This window comes from Branchiostoma floridae, chromosome 5 (assembly GCF_000003815.2).
Source record: "Branchiostoma floridae strain S238N-H82 chromosome 5, Bfl_VNyyK, whole genome shotgun sequence".
NCBI classification, from domain to species: domain Eukaryota; kingdom Metazoa; phylum Chordata; class Leptocardii; order Amphioxiformes; family Branchiostomatidae; genus Branchiostoma; species Branchiostoma floridae.
The window spans coordinates 7,954,319-7,979,305 of record NC_049983.1 but is presented as its reverse complement, the minus strand read 5'-3'; the positions used below and the strand labels follow the sequence as shown (position 1 = coordinate 7,979,305).

Sequence of the window (24,987 nt, the reverse complement as noted above, 5' to 3'; positions counted from 1 at the left end):
ATGGATAAGCGGGCTGTAAAACGATTTCATAATTCGCTGGGAAATCCATCCTTTTTCACATGACATAATTCAGTGAGACGACCACATCTTGCATAATTGCCTTCCTTGATGTTAGCAGCTAGTACATTGAGGGATCTTCTTATTCGGCTCTGTTGTGACCCCCATGCACATCCTTATTCTACGTACACCTTATGGAAATCCACACAAACATAAAAGGTTTCACAGCATCTATATATGAGGGTCTGCATGCTCTTTTACGTAAGGCATAGGCAACCTATTTTATTTCCCGTAATTCGTAGGGAAAACCATCTTATGTACGTAATTCGTAGCGAGGCGACCAAATTTAGCGTAATTGCCTTATTTGATTTAGCGTAATACGCAGGGGGTTCTTCTGAATTCAGCGTAAATCGTTGTCGGAACCCCCCATGCAGACCCTCATATATGATCTAAAATTTAATTTGTGCAAATTGTTTATTGCTTCAAAGTTAACAATGTTTCATGTATGTTTGTTTGTTTATCAGTTAGTGCTGGAGGGATAGGAATGTACTAACTTCTGAATCATCTTTATTGAATACTTACCACCGATGATAGTCTTTATGAGGGAGGCGTGTCCTGGACAGTCCACAAGTGTGAACTGTAACTTTTCATACTTGGGGTTCTGTTCCTTGATGTGGGTTGGGACGTCCACAGAGAACGAAGAGAACCCCAAATCCAGCGTAATTCCTCTCTCCTTACTCTGTGGATGCTTGTCGAAGGCTGCAGTGGAAGCAACAGTGCTTAAAGCCTTGCAGAGGGAGGTTTTCCCGCTGTCAATGTGGCCTAAAACACCAACATTGAAGTTCAGGATGGCAGCCATCATGAGAAGTATAGTACGGTCAAAGGTCAAACACCTGTGCACGTGCAAAATCATCGTACAATTTTGAAGCAGAAATCAATAGAAAATGATCCTGAAATATAAATAAGTCTGAATGGGAAAAATTGAGTTCGTTTATGTCTGGATAAAATGCTTGTGAACGAGAAAAATGATAAATTTTGAGCCAAGTTTTGAGATTTCTAGTACGTCATATCCGTTTTTTGTGTGTCTTATATCCGGTATGCAGCTCAGCCCATCACAAAAGGCGGTCTTGTCGAATTTCTAGCGTCGCGAACCCGTAAACTGCGGTGAAAATGAAGATAGAAGAAGTGAAAAGCACGACCAAGACGCAGCGGATCGCCTCCCACAGCCATGTGAAGGGCCTGGGGCTGGATGAGAACGGGTTCGCGCTGCAAGCGGCGGCGGGAATGGTCGGGCAGGAGCTGGCCAGAGAGGTGAGAATCTTCTCGAACCATGTGCGAGTCTAAAATTTTGGGCGCCATGACGACGGCTAGTACAGGCGTCTGTCGTTTGTACTTGTAAAGTTAAAGTTTCCTCTGTATTATATCAAACTTTTCCTTCTCTCTAAGACGCATGTTTAAGTCGTACAAATAACAAACTGGCATGATTTGCAAGCCAACGTCTGGAACAAGTTTGTGCCTGTAGTTGTAGTAGAGCAAACGACCGAAGGGGGAGGGGGGCAAGTTTACAAAGTAATATTTTGCTGTGGGCTGGTCAAGTTATACAAATTATAAGGAAAGACAAAGCAACAACAACAGCAAAAAAAACCGTAGATATCATCATTTGACCTGAAATGAGAGAAGACTTTGCAAAAGAAAGCAAATCATCTTTGATTGAAAACCCTCTACCATTACATAATTTACTCACCTTGGGTACCTGCCCATGGCACTGGCTGCAAATCATGCACCAGATAATAACTAGACTTGACTAGCAAATCACACATTCACATATTTAGAAATCATGACGTATGAGTAGAAACACTTTCATCAACATGAAAGGCACCATTGAAGGGATGAAATGATGAGAGGCTAACTTTCAACATGAACTTGAACCAAGCATAAAGTTTGATAAACCAGTGCCGTACAGCAAAAAATTATGGTAGATGTTTTAAACTTTAAAAAACCATGAGGGGCAACAAGAGAGCTCATTTCTTTATTATCAGAATGGTGACAAGTTAGAAAATACTGATGGCACAGAATCATGGCAAATGTGAATACTTTCGAACAAAGCAAAATTGGGCAAACATGTTGAAAGACATCCCGTGACGTTCAACTACAGAACTCAGCGCAAACCACTCAGGCCAGAAAATTATGACACGATTGAATTGAACTTGAAGTTGAAGAGCGGCCCAAAATTGAAACTACTAGTAGAAATCCCACCTGGCCAACAAACTCTACTGTAATCTAGTCTAAACAAGGACAACAACAACAACAACAGCAAGGTATGTAATTGCATCATCATCTTCAACAACTCATTTTTACAAATCTTTTTCAGGCAAGTGGTGTTGTGGTGGAAATGATCAGGTCCAAGAAGATGTCAGGAAGAGCAGTGCTGCTGGCTGGACCACCAGGGACTGGGAAGGTAGGCATCAGAAATATCTCTTCTAGTTATACTATTACCCTTTTCCTTTCAGTTTAAGGAGTTGGGCTGTATAGGCATTCGAAACAGTCTTAGTTTTTTTATTCAGTCAGGCATCCAGCCTAAGCCATACCTAAACAATCTAAAATTATAAGTGGACTAAACTTTTTCAGACTAAAGATAAGTAAATCCTGACTCAAAAATAACAATAGTTGAAATTCTGATACAAATATGACAATTTACTTCTACAAAAGATGGTTTCATGTATAACATGACATTGATTGTTTGCGTACATTCACAAGACCTGTACCTTAACTATTGCACCTGTACCTGTGGACTACTACTACTAAGTTACTACCTGTACCTGTACTTAAGGCTTGTTTAGGCTCATGGTTCTAATCATAAATGACACTCTTCCTCCCAGACTGCCCTTGCCCTTGCCATAGCCCAGGAGCTGGGTAGTAAGGTTCCCTTCTGTCCCATGGTGGGGAGTGAGGTCTACTCATCAGAGATCAAGAAGACAGAAGTACTCATGGAGAACTTCAGACGAGCCATTGGTGAGGAATATTATAACTATAAACTTGTCTGGCATAGGATGTATGTTTCTGGAATAATCTATTGTTAAATCTAAAGCAAACATTAGAAAGGACACATCATACTTATGATTTAGAAAATACATTTTAAGAATTTCTCTGGTGGCTTGCTTTGTTAGAATTGAATTTGTGGAGAGGACAGAAGAGACTCGGGAGCTATAATACGGCTGGATACCAGGCTATACAACTTGTGAACTTTTATACCATCACAATGTTGTAAACATGTGTTGTGTATAGAAATTATCTTCAGCTTGTAAGGTGATGATCAGGTTGAACATTTACGTTCATCTCGTTAAGATTTTGTCTTTGCTAACATGTATTCTTGCTGCGTAGGTCTGAGAATCAAGGAGACGAAGGAAGTGTACGAAGGAGAAGTGACGGAGCTGACACCCTGCGAGACTGAAAACCCCATGGGAGGTCAGTCCTGAAACTTTCCTCGTGATAGTGAATCCTGTTGAGATATATGAATTTTACTATTTAAAAGGAGTAAGGTTTGAATTATATTCCCCTCCTAACATGAGCTTCTGTACTTTATTACAGGATATGGCAAGACAGTGAGTCATGTGATCATAGGACTGAAGACTGCAAAGGGCACAAAGCAGTTGAAGGTATGAGATTTGATGATGAAGTACCCATAGGCTTCTTCATATTCCTTACTTTTCTAAGTCTTCTATGTTCAGAAACTATTTGTATACCAACCCTCTCACTGCTTACCCCAGTCTTGCACACATGCACTGCTGGATAGAAACGGGAGGAAAAGAAAAACACCTTTGCCCAGGTGCACGCTGTGGTCATAGTTTGTACTAAGTGGCTGAAGGAGGACACTTCTTAAACTCTCAACCAATCCTTTAAAGTTAACCACTCTCCATCTTCTTTCTCTATTCCCTCCTTTTTCCTTCTTCTCCCTCTTTTCCTCCCACCTGTTGCTTCTCTCTCTATCCAAAAGGTAGAATTTATAGCTTGTGTGTAGTGATGCATACAGAAAATTCAGGTACATGTTCAGTTCAGGCCCAGAGGATCAGGTCCCGGTCCGGACCTGAACAAATTGTTGAATTGGTTCAAAATCTGGTTCATTGGTTATTTTCAAGTCCGTTTTTTTTCTGGACTAGTCCAACAAGAAAAAAACGGCGGCTTTGTACCAATACATTGTACCGGTACCCACCCCTACTTGTGTGGTTTTTAGTCAAGCTAACTACAAGTTTGTCCCTTGTAATTCCACAGTTGGACCCATCCATCTATGAGACTCTGCAGAAGGAGAAGGTAGAAGTTGGTGATGTCATCTACATCGAAGCCAACAGTGGTGCGGTCAAGGTACGTTTTTGTTGTTCCTACCATATTTTATCCCCCAAAATGTGGAACCTACATTGCAAATGGAGGAAAATTCCCTGCTTTCTAGACTTGTTATTGTTTTTTTTTGTCGTGTACTGTATGAATATTGTTTTACCTAAAAGATTCCACCTAATGTAACTAAACTTTATAGTAGTGGATTTACTGCAGTTTTATATTTGTTGGGTAGGTGGAGCTAATGTGACCAAATGATGCACATCAATTAGTTAGGCAACTGTTGCTCATTGACGTACATGTAGTACTAGTAGGATTATTTTCAAGAGTTCAGTTGATAACCTTTGATTAACCAAAACCTTTTCTTGCCTTCTACAGAGACAAGGTCGATCAGACACGTACGCAACTGAGTTTGATCTCGAGGTAAGAACTTTCCAGATTTGTCAAGTTTTTATCACAGTCAAAACTGCCCAAGAAGGCCATTCGGGACCAGTAAAATCTGGTCTATGTGGGTAGGTGGTCACTATAGATAGGATTCAAAGGGGAATGGGAAAAATTATCTAAGGGACAACCAGAAGGTGGTCACATTGGCCAGGTGGTGCTTATGTAGAGGTGGTCACTTGCACACTAAGTCTACATCAGACTATCCTAGTACATGGAGATGCTGAAGATCTAAATCAGTAAATGTACCTCTTTATGCTTACCCCAAAGTGGTGTACAGTATTCCACTATTGGATAGAACCAAGAGGGAGAGTATGATATACATGTCATCAATAAGGGCCCACCTTTTTATGTGTGGCCTTATGATTGACATGTAGACAACTATTATTTTGTGCAAATCAACTCAACTGCTTCTTCAAAAGTTTCTTTGAAAAGGTTCAACATTAATAAGTCAAAAGCTGTTAATTTATGTCTGATTTAAAATCACAGAAATAACTATACTAGAATGATAATTTTCTGTGTAGTTTATCATCATCAATTCAGTACTCTCACAAATACATGTATTTTGAAAGGTGATTGTATAATATGATATTTCTCTGTTCATAGATTGTTCTTACTTTTGCTTGACAACAAGAGTTTGTAAGATGCTGGTGATCTGAAGTTCCTTTGTTGTCTGTAGGCAGAAGAATATGTGCCCCTACCCAAGGGTGATGTACACAAGAAGAAGGAGGTTATCCAAGATGTGACCTTACATGACCTGGATATAGCCAATGCCAGGCCTCAGGTACAGTACTACAAGTCACTGTCATCTTTTCTGCCAACACAATCAGTATTGCTTCTCTAGTAGCATAAAAAGCTTTCCAAATTTGTATTGACATTAAATGATGTGTTCCTACCACCTAACCATAGTATTTCTTAATGGTCTTTTTTTATTTTCCAGGGAGGCCAGGATATCATGTCCATGATGAGTCAACTCACTAAGCCCAAAAAGACAGAAATTACAGGTATTAGTACTAAGCAGTTCTTATGTATAAACCAAGTGGCTATTATAGTTAAAGAATAATAATCTAAAAGGGACCACCAAAATATGTTAAGAGTCATTGCACGAGAAAACCAGGCAATACCAGGCAGAGGCCGGAAGATGGGGGTCGGCCAAATCGACTGAAACTTTTTATGTGTGATAGGTATGTGGAACTATGAACAGCCATATACTTAAAACCCTCCAGCTATTATTCGTTATGGCGTTCTGGGACCCCCCTCAGGGACCCTCCAAAATATGCCTGAAAATTACTGAAATTTCGATGGCTATTCTGAAAAATCTAATTAAGGTACAAACAAAAGTTTTGAATTTCCATATAGCATGGGTTTTAAAGTGTTACAGACCAAAAGTTGAAGATGATGCATTAAAGATGAGAGGGTGTGCTAGGGGGTTACCTGAACCATTGAAAGCAGAATTTTTGTCACTGTAAATTTTAGTCATTTTTAAGGCGCAATAAAATCTATGCGCAGCGGGTCTGGTGAATGGTTTTAATGTTGATAGAGAGAGGAACATCTACTTATTCAAAAACAATCGTCGTCTAATTGGGCCATACATAACGCGAGCCGTGAGAGGGGGGTCTTTATGGGGATTTTTCGGGTTTTGGTCTTTAGTAAATCGGGTGATTATATTACTCTATGGGGGGTAAGTCATGGCGAATGTTTGCGAAGTTGTTTGTGAACCATGCATGATTGTAGAAATATCATGATTAATTGGCGATATTAATTTGGGCTCCATATGGGGGATTTGGGGATACTATAAAATTAATTTTGCTGATTTTATACATGTTTACTGTTACTTTTTAATGTTATTAAACTATGAAATATGTTATTAATCTGGTCCTAAATTACTTTGTACCTACCAGCTATGTCGTACATAATGAGAAGGCTCTACATGGGGGTTACCAGGACTCCACAAATGTGATACCATTTAATAGAAAGGGCGGATATACTTCATACATATTGAGAATCATAGAACAAGACCACAACAAAGGTCAAGATTAACGCTTTTGGGGATGGATACGTGTACATTATACTTTTTTTCATCAATATGAGTGCATTATAGGTACTGCTATAGACAAACAGCATTACATCAATGGTTTGTTAATATGCCTGACTATTCATTCACCACTATAAGGTCATGCTGTAACAAATTACAAAAATTACAGCTAAGCAGGTTACAATATTGAGCCTTTCAGTAGCACAGAGACAGCATGAAAGCACAGAATTTGTGGCCACTAACATGGAGTCAATTAACTAAATTTAGATGGAGTGCTTTCAAGAGATTTTGTACCCAATTGCAATATGTCTAGTATTAGGTCCTACCAGGGTCTGTTAGCAATTACAGCTAAATGTTTAATCAGAATTTTAAAATCTAATGTAGTTCTTTGTAAAGGATTCGTCAAAGACTTTGTTTTTGACGACGCCTCAGGGGAGTCGTCAAGTGGTATATATTGCATTCAGTGTGCAAAAATTCTAGGAATTGCACAGGAATTTTTCCACAGGAATGCAGTATGCTGCGTATGCAAGCCCCCCAAATCTGTTCCAGATGTATCTCTGGTATGCAATGATGGAATGTAGGTCACACTGACTTCCTGGAAGAATTTGTCCTTTGAAACTAGTGGTAGACAGGGAAAATCTGCAAAACGGATCACGTTGTCTTGGTTGTTATGTTATGTTATGAAGGATACATTTTCTTTTCTAGAGCTTGTTCAAGCCCTAGTATATTGTGCCAGGGATAGCGCGACAGGGAAGTTTCAGTCTATTTCTGATTTGAGCTGTATTGTTGTACCCTCAATCGTCGTCATGGCAATAATACATTTTTATTGCCAGTCTTGTTTGGCTTGTGGTGTGCACATCAATTATAAGCTTTTTTCATTGTCAGAAAAAAAAAACATTTAGATTTAAACCATACTATAATTCATACAAAGCAGCTACAAAATGAGCAAATCATCATCAGTCACTGTGTTCTGCATATAGTCTGGGAAGTCCTATAGCTGCATTCAGTCTTTCTGCATATAATGAGCAAATATATGCCGTAGATTGCAAACACATCAGCAAACGTTAATGTGTACTAATTACTAAAAATGCCAACGTCAATTCCAAGGTCAAACGAGAAGATGTGATAGAACGAAAATGAAGAATCTGTTGTTCGGTATATCTTACCCTGTTTGTCATTTGTTCAGCTTTCCTGACCACACCACCTCACCATAATGGGTGCAAATTTTTTCGGCCATTTTTTTATTAGCCTACTTGCATCAGTTCCATAATCAGCATGACCTTATGGTGGTGAATGAATAGTCAGGCATGTTTACAAACCATTGATGTAATGCTGTTTGTCTATAGCAGTACTTATAGTGCACCCGCATTGATGAAAAAAGTATAATGTACACGTATCCATCCCCAAAAGCATTAATCTTGACCTTTGTTGTGGTCTTGTTCTATGTTATTTTTCAATATGCATGAAGTATATCCGCATCCATGTGCCCTTTCTATAAAATGGTATCACATTTGTGAAGTCCTGGTAACCCCCATGTAGAGCCTCCTCATTATGCATAACATAGCTGGTATGAACAAGAAATTTAGGAACAGATACCAGTTTAATAACATTAAAAAGTAACAGTAAACATGTATATAATAAGCATAATGCCTTTTATAGTATCCCCAAATCCCCCATATGGAGCCCAAATTAATATTGGCTATCAATCATGATATTTTGACAATTATGCATAGTTCACAAACAACTTCGCAAACATTCGCCATGACTTACCCCCCATAGAGTAATATAATCACCCTATTTACTAAAGACCAAAACCCGAAAAATCCCCATAAAGACCCCCCTCTCACGGCTCGCGTTATGTATGGCCCAATTAGACGACGATTGTTTTTGAATAAGTAGATGTTCCTCTCTCTATCAACATTAAAACCATTCACCAGACCCGCTGCGCATAGATTTTATTGCGCCTTAAAAATGACTAAAATTTACAGTGACAAAAATTCTGCTTTCAATGGTTCAGGTAACCCCCTAGCACACCCTCTTATCTTTAATGCATCATCTTCAACTTTTGGTCTGTAACACTTTAAAACCCATGCTATATGGAAATTCAAAACTTTTGTTTGTACCTTAATTAGATTTTTCAGAATAGCCATCGAAATTTCAGTAATTTTCAGGCATAAATTGTTGGATTTTGGAGGGTCCCTGAGGGGGGTCCCAGAACGCCATAACGAAAAATAGCTGGAGGGTTTTAAGTATATGGCTGTTCATAGTTCCACATACCTATCACACATACAAAGTATGAGCCGATTTGGCCGACCCCCATCTTCCGGCCTCTGCCTGGTTTTCTCGTGCAATGACTCTTAACAATGGCCAGTTTGTCCAGATGTAGAGGTGGTTACTTGTGCTGGTTTGACTGTGTTGTTGTATTCTACTTCCAGACAAGTTGAGAAAAGAGATCAACAAGGTCGTGAACAAGTACATCGACCAGGGGATTGCCGAGCTTGTTCCCGGGGTACTGTTCATCGACGAGGTGCACATGTTGGACATCGAGTGTTTCACGTACCTGCACAGAGCGCTGGAGTCCACTATCGCGCCCATTGTCATCTTCGCAACCAACCGGGGGAAGTGTACCATAAAGTAAGTTTCTGTATTTGAGAAGTTTATACAGATTAGGTTAGGGTACAACTTTCAGTGTTATTGCTTAAAATTAGTAGGATTCTTAAGATTCTTACTATCTTAGTGTTAGAAAAGTGAAGTTAAAGTCAAAGCCTTTATTCAGTCTTGATGACTTGTATCTGCCAGTAAAGAAAAGAAGAAAGGTACTAATTCTAACATTTTTTTCTACAATTATAGTATGTATGTTTACATGGCCTGTCTTTCTGTGGGTTTTTTTTAAAGCAAACTTCTCTTCTGCGTGAATTGTACTTTTTCAGAAATAGACTACCCAGGTAGCTTATGGTAGGTGATCATTGTTTAACTGAAAGATATCTTCCTATCGTTCCAGGGGTACTGAGGACATTGTGTCCCCCCATGGTATTCCCCTGGACCTGCTGGACAGGGTGATGATCATCAGGACGCTGCCTTACTCACCTGAGGAGATGGTGCAGGTAATGAGCCTTATTTTCTACTATAAGAATCACATTTACATGCACATGCTCTTATTTGTAGTAGAGTGAAAGATGCTAAGCATTCATGGCAACTCATTATCATACAGTGATCATACAACATTGTTAAACTTTTCTAGTGACCACATTGTATTGATTCTGTTACAATTCCAATACAGAATGTTCATGTGAAGACATTGGTAACCATAAACAGATTTATCAATCAAAGTTGTTCAAAGGATTGTCAACAGGATTGTCAACAAAGCTGTTTCAGAATTTCAAAAGCTTGTAGAGATGTAGCCTCTTACATGTAGTTGTGGCCTGCAAACTTAAAAAATTAAACACAATATGTCAAGCTAACATCTTCTCATATCATATGTCTCAGATCCTTCAGGTCCGTGCCCAGGTAGAGAACATCCAGTGCCAGCCTGATGCCCTGAAGATGCTGGGAGAACAGGGGGTGAACGCTACCCTCAGGTAGGAACATAAACACATCTCATGAAGAAAATACACAGGAAAATCTGTGTGGCAAGATTGAAGTCAGTCCTTAGATTCATTGTTATCACTGCATTTCAGTGATTTGCACTGAGGCAGGTCTTCATTGTCTTCCACAGTGTTTTGTCTCATACTGTTCTTAGATTGACTACACAAAACTCTAGTCTGACCTTCAGTAGTTGGACCTCCTGACCAATGGTTCCATTAGCAGCCTATCATAGGCTTTTATGTTTTCAGTCTTGCACTATACCTGTAAAGACTGAACAAGCTGAGACTTTGGCTATATAATGTGTGTTACGAGAATGTTTTACACAAATGTGAATACAACAAGACTACTGGTACTCAATCAATGTCAAGAGAAGTTGGACCTTTTGGATGTTTTATGTACTGTCCTGTAACTGACTGATACTGGTAGTCAGTAATAGGGTTCAATAAAGAGATGGTAGGGGGCAAAATGGTAGTTCTAAAAGTAAACACATGTTTTAAAAAGGGCTGACAACTATCATTACTCAGTGTAATTCTTGATTTGTTAACAAAAGGAACAATTCCCTTTCTCCCAAATGCTAAAATTACCGACCACAATGTCAAGAGGATTTATAGTATTTCATCAGCATGTGAAATAGTGGTTTAAGTTTTGAAGAAAGCACACAGTCCACAATATGTTTTGCTGCCAAATTGTTTTTTTTTGGGGTGGGGGGTGGGGGTGGCTCTCTTAACACAGCAACTGTAAGTTGAACACTCAGCCATCTTTCTCTCCCACAGATATGCTGTCCAGTTGTTGACACCAGCCAGCCTCATGGCCAAGATCAACGGCAGGGATGAGATCAACAAGGAGGATGTTGAGGAGATAAGTCAGCTGTTCTTTGATGCCAAGACGTCTGCTAAGGTCCTCCAAGAACAGGAGGATAAGTATATGAAGTAGTGAAGGGGGGATGGAGTCGTCTCTGTTTGGGGTTTTGAGTATTGTGTTGTCCGTTAGTATATTTTGTATTCCACCTATTGATTAATTAGTGATAAAATGTTGTAAAGTTGAAAGTTTGATATTTTTTGTATTTTCTGTATAATGTGTGATCACAGATAAGAAAAGAATAAAGTTGGTCTTCGTGCATCAAGAATTGTTTTAAGTTAGTATAGCCAAAATGTGAAGCTCATATTTTTTTCAGAACTTGAAAACTATAAAAAAATGTTTTTGTGACCCCAAAAGCAAACAGCTCTAAAACAGTAACGTTTTTATGTTCATGTATTCAACATTGTGCAAAATATTGCAGTGAAGATTATGTTTTACTGATTTTCCTTCTTGAAGGCAAACCAATACCAGGCTCTTTATGAAAAGTAATGCCAGTCCAGCAAAAGTACTATCTATAGAAACACCATAACACCATAGATATAGCTACCATCATCTCATGAGATGGTTGTGATGCCTACTACTACTGCCTCCGTGATATAGCATCTGGATTTTGAAAGCAAGGACAGTTAAAAAAAAAATGAAATGGAGAAGATAGCAAGCTGATATGGTTATGGTTTGGTCTTGGATTATTGTTCAAGAAGTCACTTTGATATTGTTTAAGAAGTCACTTTGATATGGCCTTAATAAGGCCTGGTTGATGAATATGATGGAAACATTCCAAAGACTGATGTGGATTTCGGAGAATGTTGTAAATACACAATGTCAACTCATTTCATCCGTGTCTGTCTGACTGTTTTCTGTGTTTGTCTTGTGTGTTAACTTTACCTGGAGGTCTACCGGTAGTTTGTTGTTCATTGTTTATTTGTACACAAGAAGAAACGAATCAGACTAGTAACAGCAATGAGAAACGACATGCATGGGAGATTAGAAACCAGTATGGTGTTTCGTGGGCCTTCCTCCGAATTGACAGCGTACAATCTTAATAATTGATTACCTTTGCCAGATAGAATAGTGTGTGTCTATGGTTGTGTGTGTGTGTATTTAAAGTAGGAAAAATTTCAATTGTGCTTGATGACAGGAACTCTCATTACATATGTACATTTTGTAACTTGGTTCAAGAAGAACATTGATGGATAGAGAGGATACAAGTCATGACCTAATTTGCATGATTAATGAGAAAATTGTATAATATCTTGGTAAATTAAAGAGATTCCATACTTGTGACATTTGCATGTTATGTAGAAGCAAGGACGTTATATGTGATAATATAACGTCCTTGGTAGAAGCAAGCATTTTAAGTCATAAAACATAGACAATTTCCTTAGTTGTTGGTAACATTGTAATGAGAAATTAATTTGGCAAACGTATGACATAATGGAACTGTAAACACAAGGAAGTAAGATCAATATCAAGCAAATAAAAAAGCAAATCATTTTGCTCACTCCCTATCTTTTCTGGTGTTACTTAAAGGTGCAAGAAAATAAAAGTAAGCAAATGATGACAATTTATGTTTAGTGAAACAGAGCATGGAAATCCATCAGTATGGGATCTTTGTTAACTTGAATGTGTGACCAATACCCGTAAGAACTCGATTCATACACAACAACGCAAGAACTGACTGAACTGAGTTGTTTTTTTGCACAGAAGGCACATGGAAGGAAGGATGTTGACTAGGACCTCAATTTGCTGACCACAATGATTGCTCCTTCTGGAGAAAGGTGTGTGGCTTCTTCAAAAGTTTTCATGTTTACATTGAAAACAACCATACTATATTATACACATACATTTGTATGTACAAAATAGTCACTGGCAAACAGCAGATTTGATATTCTGGTAAAGTGTTTGAAAATGCAACTTTATTATTTACTGGGCCTTTAATTTATACAATATACATGTACATTGTGTAAGTACAGTCACTGACCAACTGAGATATAACTGTCCCTTTCTTCCTTTTCTAAGGAGCCTATTCCTGTCTTGTCCCACCTTTCATTTGGTAGACTAACAGTCCAGACAAGGAAGACAATAATAATAGATCAATAGATCTGTTTGTTTTAAGTTCACAATAGACAACTAATATTGCATTTCTCAAAGTAGGCAAGAAAAAAGTAAACATACAAAAAATGTACTTCTGGCTTGTTCAGATTCATAAATTTTAAAGTAACATTTTGATATCTGTTGATACATGTAGATCTGTTGGAGCATTACAAAACCCTGAGATGAACTTACAATGTTGGCTCTGAATTTAGATCCTTAATATCTGTGTGTATGAAAATAATACATACTGTGTGTATGATAATGTATTTCCACATTGCATTGAAAAGCTGCACAAGAAGATAGAAGTCACACTTTTCCATTGTTGTTTGATGTTGAGAATTTATCCTTGACCAGAGGGTACAGCAGAATTATTTCCACATTTGCTCATCCTTCAACTGACAATGCTTGTCTTAGCCACTTCTCTTCCTAATAGCACTTTGGGATGAGAATAATAGATATACATGTAGTTATCTTAAGTGAACAATTCATAATACAGATCTGGGCGATTACTTTTTACCTCATCTTGTATTGCTGACATCTTGACACCCTGTTCTACCTCGCATGGTTGTCCAGTAGGATAACCTTGTGTGTGCATGGCAACAATCTGTAAATTGTCTACATTGTCATCAAATATTGCTACAACAGGAGACCCTGAACTTCCACTCCAAAAAGTAGAACGGTAATTGATTCTGTTTGCATCGAACATTGAAGAATTTTCTTCATCATTAGAAATTTGGCCTGTATACTGAGCAGATTGATGCCAATCAAGTACAGGACAGTTGTAGTCGAAACTCTTTCGGACACCCTGTGGATGCCCTATCAAGGTGACCCTTTCTACTTCTACTGGAAGACTACCTTGTCGAACATAAGGGCCCAATGGTGTAATACTCTGGACTTCTTGAATCCTGCTGTCTTGGATGTTTAAGCAAAGAAGGCAAAAGTCTAGACTTCTGCTTTGACAGTTGTAGTCAATGCACTTGATTGGTAATCTTACTGATGACTGAGGGGGCCACTCATTGTAATAATTAAACTCTACATAGGCATCAGAAGATTCATCTAGGTTTGCATAATCTGGACTTGCTACATGCTGACAGGTCATGACGTGTCTTTGTCCGTATCGTGCACATGTTCCCCAACGGTGACCATTATTTACAATGATGCCTACTGATCTTGAAAATGAGAACAGTTCTTCAGCAAACTTGAAAGAAGTCCCCTTGTCATATCTTGTATGTCTAATGTCCCTGGAATGAAAACAAATAAATGTACACTTTCAGTGCCAATGAGCAGGCTTTCATATTTGTAAGCATAAATTGAGAAAGCAGGAATGTCATTTGCGACACCAATGACATCAAAGTGCACCATTTTTCTGATTATGTTCAGTAATAATAGAATTATTCACAGATCATAGACATTTGTACTAGATATAAACCCTTCTGATATTATTGAACATCAGCTAATCCTAAATCATACTTCCATTTGGTGTCATAAACACTTTGTGGGCCATGCTAGGAAATGAAATGTTTTTACCTATTGTCTTGTCATCTGTTTCATTTGAATTTTAGTAAGAAAGCCCAAATAACATGACGTTGTACAGTTTGTACATATGAACAAATGACGTAATGAGATAAAATGACACAAATATCACAATGTACAAATATGCTGAATTAGTGTAACATAAAATAATGGTTAGGTCACAGCAAATTTATTTGCTGCTTCTTGGATTTTTTCAGAAAAAAAATTGGACTGACAGGTAAAAACATGAAAATGAATTTTTTCAAAATGTCTAGGGTGAAGATATATGGCTTAAATAACAAAAAAAACAGCATGAGGAGTTAAATGGCACATTATAAACAATGATTCCCTTCCTTTGATTTGTTACTAATATGTTCTGAATAAAAGGCATTGTTTTAGACTGAAATTATGTGTATGTGGCTCTCAATGGTACAGGATTTACAGGATTGTGATAGCAAAATCTGTACTATTTTTTCATGGGACTTAATTTTTTTTTAAATGAAAAAAAATGGACAGGGGATCCGAGAAGCGACAAAAAAAATTCGTGTGGCCTTCATTAAAAATTTACAAAGCCTGCTTAACATTTTTTAATCTATTTGGATCTAAGTAAAATACTGGCAATGTATGAAAAAAGCATCTCACCACAGACTGTGAGGTATTCTCCCCAAAGGTGAGACAGCAGCTCTGTTTTGCAGAGGGTGATGTGACATGCCATCCAGAAAGCTTGGTTCTCTTGACTGGATGAAACTGTGCTTGTGTGGTGGGTTCCCATTGTTCTCTGGAGGGATGAATTATGCTAGATTTAGTAGAGCATTGCTGAATTCCTGTGGCAATTGCAATAATTTGAGTTCTGACAAGATTTTGACAACGATGGTATGAGAAATTTATATAAATCTATCCTTTATTATATGTATGTAGATTTAGGCTAAGCTGAAGATGTTTTATTTGTATTTAAATTTATATCATACCTGGGCCGTATTTATTTTCGATACTGGTGTTCTGGCTCTCGCTACCCTAGCGGTGACACTTGCTAGCCTAAAAAAATACTTTAGGGTAGCGAATGTAAGGAGCCCCAGTAGAAATCGGATGGTACCCAGGCTAAGTCTATACCACTTGTTCAGTAATGCTAATACATGTATAATGTTAGTCTTGGAAGTTGAAGATCAAAGGACAGAAAATTTTCAAATAGATTAAACTATGGATTTCTGATACAATGTACAAGTCAGTCAAAGTTTTTCTGACAAGCCTTTTGAACATCAGAAATTTGACATAAACAAAGTCTGCTTTTGAGCAAGAAAGAAAAAATCACACGAGTACCTGGTGCTTTTTCTTCAGCTATTGATTCAGGAGATGATTCGTCTTCATACATGTCTACATTAGAGCCTGTTGTGTACATGGACTCCAATACTTCTTGAGTGTCCAGTCCATCCTAGGATAGAATAGAAAAATTAGCGTGGCTGTTGATGATTTGATGTGGATGAGTGTGGCCTTTGAAATTTACACAAAAAAACAGCTAGTTAACATTGATCAATTGGTCAGACCATGTGCCATGCACACCCTAGCAGCTATCTTATTTAATCTTTTCTGTATTAATGTTACATCATTTCCTACCCCTGGCATCTATTTCCTAGTCTCTGTAATGATCTTGAAATAACAGGCATTAAATGCCAATCTTACGTGAGCCACAGGTGGCATCTCGACATCACCGTCATCAAGACCAGAACTTGTCTTCTTCAACACTCCAGGTGTGTCTGTTGTATGCTAGAATAAGCAATTAATTAATAGATATTATGGTTAGTAACTTATATTGATATTAAGTGTGGCCTGAAAAATGTTGTGATAACATTTAGAATATATTGCAATGTAAAAGTTTAAGAAAAATTAAAAAGAATTATTAGCATCATGTGCTATGTTACCCATAGCAACATATTTGATCATTTGATTGTCCTCATCCTGTACATGTATTACAATCTTGAAGTACCATAGTTTGTATAGTAATTGATAATAATAATCTTAAAAGTACCAAAAAGAAAACAAATTCCTACCTGTTGAACATCATCCACTGGAGGTATCCTGATGTCAATGTTTCTTTGGGTCTCAGTGGGCAGAGCTACATACAGCAGATCTTGTTTCAATGGGTCAGCAAGAGTATGCTCTTTTCCATTTTGTGGATGATGTGTTGGGTAAGATGCCTTTGATGTCACAACTTCAGTCTGCATCTTTGTCGCAGGAGTTGCGAATGTTGTGGTTTCTTGTCGTTGATCTGAACTCTTGAGCTGAAACTTGTACATTATGTACTCCCCAATTCTCTTAAGAGCAACTGCCTCATTGAATATCTTGTCGCTGTTTTTTAATGCCTGAGAAAGATCCACATTACCAGTAGTGTCTTGAAGGTGCCTTGTAATGTCATTTTTGGCTTCAGAAATCAAATGTGAGATCCTGTCTAGCTGTGCATGGTAAGCTACAAGATCTTGATAATTTCGAGCATGCCATCCAGGCATCTGTGTATCAGGCACTGGTTTCTGTTCCGGGCATGCTCCATTGCTCTCATAATGATCTCTGGTGTTTTTTACCCTCATATTTTCAATTGAAGAGCCAATGTCAGTCTGGCTGTCTTCCTTGGGGTCGATCCCAGAATTGTTCAAGGATGCCAGACTTTGAGCTTGTGACTGGTCATCACTTGATGAGCTGGTGCCTGGCTGTTGGAGCTGTTGTACATGTATGGAGTAAAAACCAGAATCCTCCAGGCTCACAGGTTGGTTGTCATCAAGTGTTAGTTCCTTAAGGCTGCTCTCCACGTCCATCTTGCTCCTTTGGAGACAACAGATTCAATTTGCTTACTTTGGGTCCATGTTTCTAAACCATTAATAGTACTGTAACTAGTGTAAAAATTATGATGTTTAAAAAAAAAACAGACAACACTGTCATGGTGACATAGGTTATCATAATTTACCAGAATGCACAACAAAAGTTTGCATCTATGGGCAGATTTGGCACATTGCACTCTTTGACTTGCCTGATGTTTGTTCTTTGTTTTATTAGTAATGTAATGTTGAACCTGTGGTACACAACACATATCTGTAAGCTGACTCATTTCTATTACAAACTTCTTTTCTGTAGATCTGCTTTTAGCCAGTTTGAACCGGCGCTACACAAATACTAGTACCGTAATGGCAAACAATTCAGGTATACATTTGTATCAATTAGCAAGATCTATAAACTTTAAGATCAGCATGAAACTTTGTTGTAATGCATTGCTTACTATACTGATTGTTATGGAAGATTTGATTCTTTTAGAAAATGTGAGTGCTTTGTTTCCTCCAAATGCGGTTTATTTATCCCAGGTCTTTTAAATACATATAATGATAATTTGCTCAGATATTATGTAACCTGCATAATTAACAGCTTATTCAAGGCTGATATAGCTTGCTTGGATGTGAGTGACAGGGCTAATTTGAATAGAACGTTACATGATTGTGTGAAGTAAATCTGCATACTGGTACACAATATTTGTACAATACCACAGAAATCATTTAGGTACAATGTAAAGGTCCAAAATTCCAGAACATAAATTTATTGGCACTGTATGTGAATAGATTTATACACAAGTGCATAAAGTCGTGGACTAATTATTTTCTTACTAGAAATGTTTTATTCCTACCACAGAGATAGAAATTTAGCACAGGAAAAAGATGAAATCAAATTTTGTATGGGTGAGGAAACCAGCACCAATTTTGATCTAAGATCTATTCAGAAACATTCTCTTAGATCTACTCAATTCATATTTTTGTCACCATTGAAGACCACAGGTTACTTTATCTTATCATTCAGTATAGCTATAGGTGGGGATGTTACGTTTAGGTACACATCCCTAATGTGAAGTAACACAACATGATCCAGAGAAGAGCAGAAAGCAATTCATTGTCACATGCCACAGTGAGTATGTTGCCATTGGTCTGTGACGCAGTGGAATAGGGAGGGGGGCAAAGTCTATGCCTACTGTGGCAACACACTCCTCATACTTCAAATAAACAAATGTCACGGCAATGTAATATACCGATATAAGTGATATTTACGAAGTAAGGGATAGATGACTTACTTTTTCTCAGACCACTGGACCACTGTTCTAGTAGAAGTTGGATTATGCCACACTGCTGACGTGTACTTGTACGCTGCACTGGACTCGTGAGTGTGAATCATGCAGACAAAGAAGCATGAGCCAAAACATGAACAATATCAAGAAACGTATCCATTTCAACACCTATTTACACCTATTGAAGGTAGTAACGTCAGAGAATGTAGTGTCAACTGCAGGAGTGCCCGACCGTACGAAAAAGCTGGCTTATCAACAAAATCTTAAAGGAAAAATGCCGCATCTACCGAGACAAAAGAAATGGGTCTGGTTACATACAGTTTGCGCTTGCATAGTAAAGCCAATGAAAGGCCATTGAACTTTATTAGTTAGCCATTAGGTAAGTGTTTGAGCAAGGAAAACAAGCAGCAATTGTTTGTAATTTGTTGTTGTAATGTTACACCTTTGCCACAGCCATTAAGTTACCTGAAAGATTTCTGGCATGTATTTAACACACTAGCTATTTACATACATTTTCACTGTAATGTTACCATCAGTCTTGATGATTTCTGTACGATTCCTTCTCATGCACTTACTGTCAGGACATGTCTTTCTCGGTCCGAACGTTCTTCTTCGTCATGTGTGTTGTAGAATTAACATGCAGGAACATGATTTGTTTGAATTCAGTAAAAAAATCAGTTGAAAGCAAAGCATGTCAAACTTTAATTTTCAAGGGACTGATGAAAAATGGGTGCTAGGGGAGTGGTTACTCCAGACTTAAATGGGTTGAAGTCATGTCTAATACTACATTTTTTCAAATGGGGGATGGGGGCAAGATAATGTATACAATGTAGGTAAATTTCTTCTGTTAGCAAATGATTAAGAGCCGAGTTTACCCAATTATTGGATAACAGTTATAGGAAAAAGTAGGAACTTGCCTTTCTTTTTGACTGGTGGTGTCAGACCGGCTGAGACTGGTGGTCGTAAACTGGCAGAAACCGGTTTCTGTTAAGCAGGTGCATGGGCACAAAGTCCTGACATCTCCCAAGTTACCTGTAAGTTAGTACCTGTTGATTTGCCTGCATAAAGTTACTAGCCTTACCTCAGTCATTATCTGCTTCAGAGGCTCTGCAACAACTGGATTCGAAATCTGCAGACCTGACGCAAAGAACACAAAATATTTGCTTAAGATTCCTCAGGTAGATTGTGGCACACCGGCTTGGTGAAGAATGGGTCCGAAGTTGATTTGTTTACTACGCCTGCGTATGATGTAATTGAGGTCACACGGTGACCTTTTCATCTCTTTCTGACCATATTTGGTCAAACCTTGAAAATATGCTACAAATAGCAACATTGTATACCTGAGCCATTGTGTAGGGAGTCTTTGTATGCTGTATACGCTTGGGAAAGCTAACACGAATTTCCTTACTCCATTCAGACGTGCCTTCGGCTAGGGACGTCTCTTAGATGGGTAGGACATCAAATAGAGGTCCCGTTTTGAGCAACGTTACCTCGAGCTTGTAAAGAGCCCACCACACTTGCTGAAAAGAGTAGGGGCCTTCCTGGTGTGAGTGGACCAAATAAATCTCAGTCCGAACATGGAGCTTGTACTCGTCAATACAAATCTGTACAACCTGTTACACCATGTCAAGGTGGTTTACCAGGTAAGCAATACAAACAAACAGGTGACAGGATGTCAAGGTGGTTTACCAGGTAAGCAATACAAACAAACAGGTGACAGGATGTCAAGGTGGTTTACCAGGTAAGCAATACAAAGAAACAGGTGACAGGATGGCATGACTGATAGGCAGGTCTTCCTCAGTCTGATGGATTTACTTGCTCCTCTCTATGCTTTGTAACCCGTTTTGAATTTACTGTTAGTGTTACCGGGTCTCCTGAATTTACCGTTAAGCGTTACCGGGCCTCCTGAATTTATCGTTAAGCGTTACCGGGCCTCCTGAATTCACCGTTAAGCATTACCAAGACGCCCCTATGCAGACCCTCTTGATAAAGTCAAAGTTCACGGTGAAGTGGCCGCCACAAAAAAAATGCAGACATCAAACCCTCACGAACATTTCTGCATTTACAATATGTTCCAGAGCACTCTAAAAAGGGGGAGATTTGGCAGCCAACAATCTCAGAGATTTACATTGCTAGACGATCTATGGAAAGGTGATGACTGAAGGGTCACTTAAGATCATGCCACCAGATGAGGTGGTCAATCCTGATGAGGGATAACCAATCAGATGTTATGATAGCCAATGACCAGGAAATCGGGAATAATTTCGGACCAAGGTAGTTTTTATTAATTTAGTTGTTTTATTGTACATTTCAAGTTTGTAGGATATCCACAGTTGGTTTTCATTAGCAAATACAAATGCATGTACCGATATATCAAGATACCTAGTAAAGTCCATATTCAAATTGTTTAATAGTAACTTTTACTGCTACTTGAAGATCGATTGAGATATATATTTTGGAATATTTTAGCATATGAAACCTTCAAATACTTTGCAGAAGCCCACTATAGGCCAGACATCATGGGGTCTAACTAAACAAATTGTACTGGTGTCACCTTGTTGGGACACAACCACATTTCACATTTAGCTGTGGGGGTTTTATCAACATGACCACATAAAATCACAAACAGTTCTTACTACTTGTACCTCATGTCTTTTCCATCTCCCTATATAAAACTACACCCTCCACTCATGTTTGGTATCTAATGACCTTTATACAATGGGGACAAGTAAATTGGTTCCATGTGGTTCCACTTGGAATCTCCCAGTGACAAGTCACCCTGCTAACCCAGGAGTAAAGTCCCTAGTACTGTAGATACCTTTACATTTGCCATACTTTAATTTCTTTGTAGGGAGAAAATGGGGTGTTTGTGGTGATTTTAGGTTTGGGGTATTATGCTATATTCACATACTGTACACTAATGAAACTGCTGGTTTTATATTCGCGGTGAATCAGTCACTGCAAAAGGCCGTGAACATAGAAACTGCAGTGAAAATTTGAAGAACTACAGTAAGTTGGCTGGCTGAGACATTCAGTCCAAGTGGCTGGGTGCAGAGTGTGCAAGTGTAGGCTCCTTCCCAGTCTGCTTTCCTGAACAGTTTATTCAATGCCATCAGGGACTCAACAAGGTTCACAGTCTCCTGGCCGGGTAAACCTGAGGATTTTTGATGGACTGAGCCAGACTCTGGCAGGGCAGTCTCACTATAAACAGCAGGACTTCCCAATTCTCTGCGGCCCAGACAACCACAGCTGCCATCTATCAACACTAGAGGGACCCTGTCCAACTCAAGTTGATCGCCTTTCCTGCATTTTGAGTTTCCATCTCTGCGGGCCGGTCAGCTGTGGCAAAGATGGCCTTTACCTTGGTGCTGTGTGTAGTTTTCTTCATCCACGTGTGTTCGGCACAGCCTGAACTTCAACTCCCTTCTACACCGTGCAACGCCAGCCTTCTAGAGTGGGGTCATGCTGAATGTGCCATAGACCCAGACTGTATCTACAGACTAACACCGCCAAGGATTGAGCTGGAGAACACCCCTGCAAACTACAAGTTGCTACAGGCCGACCGGGAACTGAAGAGGCTCCAGAGGCTGATCAGTCAGCTGAAGGTGACCTTGATTCAGTCAGGTGTGCTGGATTTTCAGCTGTTCCCGCTTATCCGAAGCACTGAGATCAACATGAAGGTCGCCAGGAAGTCAATGTCCGATGCTATTGGGGGTAACAGGTCAGTCAATCATTCTTTTATTGTAATGTTTTTATCCAGCTCAACACCTCTGGAAATAATAGACTTCTAAAATTCTAAACTCAGAGTGGTACATATATACATGTAGGGAATAAATGAAGATCAATGCAAGTTGGGATTTGGAAAGGGGTCTGTTGGCACCAGATGTACATGTACCTTCCATAGAAATTGTAATAATAATGTCCTTGAATGAAATACAGCTTACTCAAGTTGCACATGCACATGAAACTTGAGTCACCTCCTCTTTGGCTCACAGGAAACGAATTTGAGAAGTATGTTTAAGAAATCAAAATTACCAGTATTGCTACAGGCTTCATCGTGTTACTTCATTCATGAATCTGCAGTGTAATGTATTTTGACTACTTTTTTATGGACTGTAGTGTACTTGAATGGATATGCTTTCATAACTTTTGTTCGACTTCAATTTTCATGATAAGCCCAATTAATATGTTGTTACTAAAGCTGAGATCTGTCAAGTTTTTGTAGTCCAGCTGACTTGTGTCTACTGCAGTAATGAGATTTGGGGCTAGGTATTAACCTCTCAAGCTGAACAAAGTAGAATTACATGTACACTTGAAAGTCATTTCGTTTATTGACCAACTGTGGTAATGTTTAACATAGCCACTACATCATGCATTGGTGCTGAACAAATTATATGGTCTATATTTGTCATCAAGTGTGGATGATAAGTTGAGAGTCATGTCACCTTGTCTCGGATTACATAAGGAAAGAATGCTGCACTTGATGGTGTCCTGGGGTGTTTATGTTGGCTTGTACAGGCTGGTTTCACACAGCCACTCACCTAGTTAGGCGATCCATCAAACCTGACAGGACCTACTAGTATATCATGTCACCTGCACTGCAGATGTTGGTAGCTGGAGTATCATCTCCAAGCAGATGTTGGAAGCTGATGAAAAGTCAAACAAGAGTCTAAGAGGAGCAGTGGTTCCAACTGGAGTGTAACTTCTACCCAACCAAAAAACTCTACTCTAAATTTGTTGCATTTTCCAGCTTCTTGTTTCAGTAACAAGCGGCCTTCCTGATCATGAAGATTGTTTTACTACATTACTACATGTAATGTAGATTCTGTCCCTGCTAAATTTACTTTGTTTTATTGGTAAACATTGGTGCAAGAAACTGTCTGGCACTTTATTTACTGATTCACCACTCGCTATCCAATTTGTTGTCTTCTGTTCCACATCTAGAGGGCCATTAGAGGTGCTTGCATTTTCTACAATTATAGATTGTCTAAGTGCATGGATGGTAGTATTTTGATATAAAGTAAATTTTCAAACTTGCAATAAAAATGTGCAATAATTTGAAATCATTACTGTTTTTTGCTGTGCTGGTTTATGAAAACTTCACAAGTATGGGACCACTTTGAAACTCAATGTTTTTTGCCTGTGTTTCGACATCTGCAGGAAGCTAGAGTACACGTCAGAGCATGCAGCGAAGACCGTAGAGGAGACAGCAGAGATCGAGTTCCAGGAGATGCAGGGGATGGTGGAGGACCTGCTCATCTGGTGTAACGTCTGTCCCAAGGACGAGAACAAGGACAGGGTGGACGACGAACTCGGCACGCTCATCTACGCCGAACCCTCACAATGGGTCGAGAGCGTGCTGGACTCTCTCTTGTAGGCTCTTGCTGTCATGAACGCTACTGATTGGTGCTACATTGCATTTTGTATGTGTAGTAACTGGTGAAAGGAAAAGCATCACACTTCAGCGAAGTATGGCTGCTTTATCATTTATGGCTATGTCAGGTCACCTGTGTACTTTTATCTCTCTCATTGTTGGGGTCATGGGCACTACTTATTGGGAACACATTGTATTGATGTTGTGGTATACTACAAATGTACATTTATGTATATTGGTATCAGGACAGTTTGGCTCCTCGCCAATCAGGACAAATCAGCACAAGGTCTAGGACAACTTGGGTTGGGTTATGGTTAAAGGGTTGAGTTAGGATAAGACAGTCTATGGCGAAACATCTACAAATGCCATGTGCCGAATTCCAGATTGGCTGGGGGCCAAACTGTACAGATGCCGAAACCTCTGACATTCAAATTGTGCTACTTGTAAATGTGAACATCCTTAATTTTGCCTAAATAATACTTTTTTTCCTATTGCTACTGTTAATATATATTGTTAAACTACTTACATTTTAGGCTAAAGATGATGTGCTGGATGTACAGGGTTGTTTTCCTTGATGTATTATGATGATCAAGAAGCTCTTTTGGCCAACATTTGGCTGATCCTTGAAAATTCACTTTAAATTTTAGCTAAAACTACTGGTAAGTTTCT

General features: G+C 38.8%; 4 protein-coding genes across 4 annotated transcripts in view; 2 read left to right on the top strand and 2 right to left on the bottom strand.

Annotated features, from left to right (window-relative positions):
• LOC118415873 (selenocysteine-specific elongation factor-like) overlaps nt 1-916 on the bottom strand; it is a 4,418-nt gene extending 3,502 nt beyond the window's left edge. The window contains exon 1 of the mRNA XM_035820732.1: nt 580-916. Within this exon, the coding sequence (XP_035676625.1) occupies nt 580-910 (331 nt within the window). The 5' untranslated portion in view covers nt 911-916. The remainder of the gene's footprint in view (nt 1-579) is intronic.
• Nucleotides 917-1,075: 159 nt separating this feature from the next.
• On the top strand, nt 1,076-11,527 carry LOC118415874 (ruvB-like 1). The gene is made up of 13 exons (XM_035820733.1): nt 1,076-1,308; nt 2,369-2,455; nt 2,877-3,009; nt 3,379-3,462; nt 3,586-3,653; nt 4,267-4,356; nt 4,705-4,749; nt 5,447-5,551; nt 5,708-5,771; nt 9,238-9,436; nt 9,804-9,906; nt 10,289-10,380; nt 11,161-11,527. Exons 1-13 carry the CDS (start codon nt 1,168-1,170, stop codon nt 11,318-11,320), a joined length of 1,371 nt encoding a protein of 456 aa, XP_035676626.1. The 5' UTR covers nt 1,076-1,167; the 3' UTR covers nt 11,321-11,527.
• A 1,332-nt stretch (nt 11,528-12,859) lies between these two features.
• LOC118416754 lies at nt 12,860-20,838 on the bottom strand. The gene is made up of 6 exons (XM_035821985.1): nt 18,951-20,838; nt 16,897-17,662; nt 16,529-16,612; nt 16,169-16,280; nt 15,494-15,629; nt 12,860-14,580 (listed from the first exon to the last, which is right to left on the bottom strand). The coding sequence occupies exons 1-6, from the start codon at nt 19,049-19,051 to the stop codon at nt 13,812-13,814; spliced, it is 1,968 nt and encodes a 655-aa protein (XP_035677878.1). The 5' UTR covers nt 19,052-20,838; the 3' UTR covers nt 12,860-13,811.
• Nucleotides 20,839-21,420: 582 nt separating this feature from the next.
• Nucleotides 21,421-24,981, top strand: LOC118415686. The gene is made up of 2 exons (XM_035820422.1): nt 21,421-22,665; nt 24,105-24,981. The coding sequence occupies exons 1-2, from the start codon at nt 22,295-22,297 to the stop codon at nt 24,319-24,321; spliced, it is 588 nt and encodes a 195-aa protein (XP_035676315.1). The 5' UTR covers nt 21,421-22,294; the 3' UTR covers nt 24,322-24,981.
• The last annotated feature ends 6 nt before the right edge of the window (nt 24,982-24,987 follow it).

Coding starts and splice junctions, on each gene's coding strand:
- LOC118415874 (XM_035820733.1), top strand. CDS start 1,168: ATGAAGATAGAAGAAGTGAAAAGCACGACCAAGACGCAGCGGATCGCC. Junction 2,456..2,876: donor GACCACCAGGGACTGGGAAG/GTAGGCATCAGA, acceptor TCTTCCTCCCAG/ACTGCCCTTGCCCTTGCCAT. Junction 9,907..10,288: donor CACCTGAGGAGATGGTGCAG/GTAATGAGCCTT, acceptor CATATGTCTCAG/ATCCTTCAGGTCCGTGCCCA.
- LOC118416754 (XM_035821985.1), bottom strand. CDS start 19,051: ATGATTCACACTCACGAGTCCAGTGCAGCGTACAAGTACACGTCAGCA. Junction 16,613..16,896: donor CAGTGGATGATGTTCAACAG/GTAGGAATTTGT, acceptor TGCTTATTCTAG/CATACAACAGACACACCTGG. Junction 15,630..16,168: donor AGCTGAAGAAAAAGCACCAG/GTACTCGTGTGA, acceptor TCATCCCTCCAG/AGAACAATGGGAACCCACCA.
- LOC118415686 (XM_035820422.1), top strand. CDS start 22,295: ATGGCCTTTACCTTGGTGCTGTGTGTAGTTTTCTTCATCCACGTGTGT. Junction 22,666..24,104: donor GATGCTATTGGGGGTAACAG/GTCAGTCAATCA, acceptor CGACATCTGCAG/GAAGCTAGAGTACACGTCAG.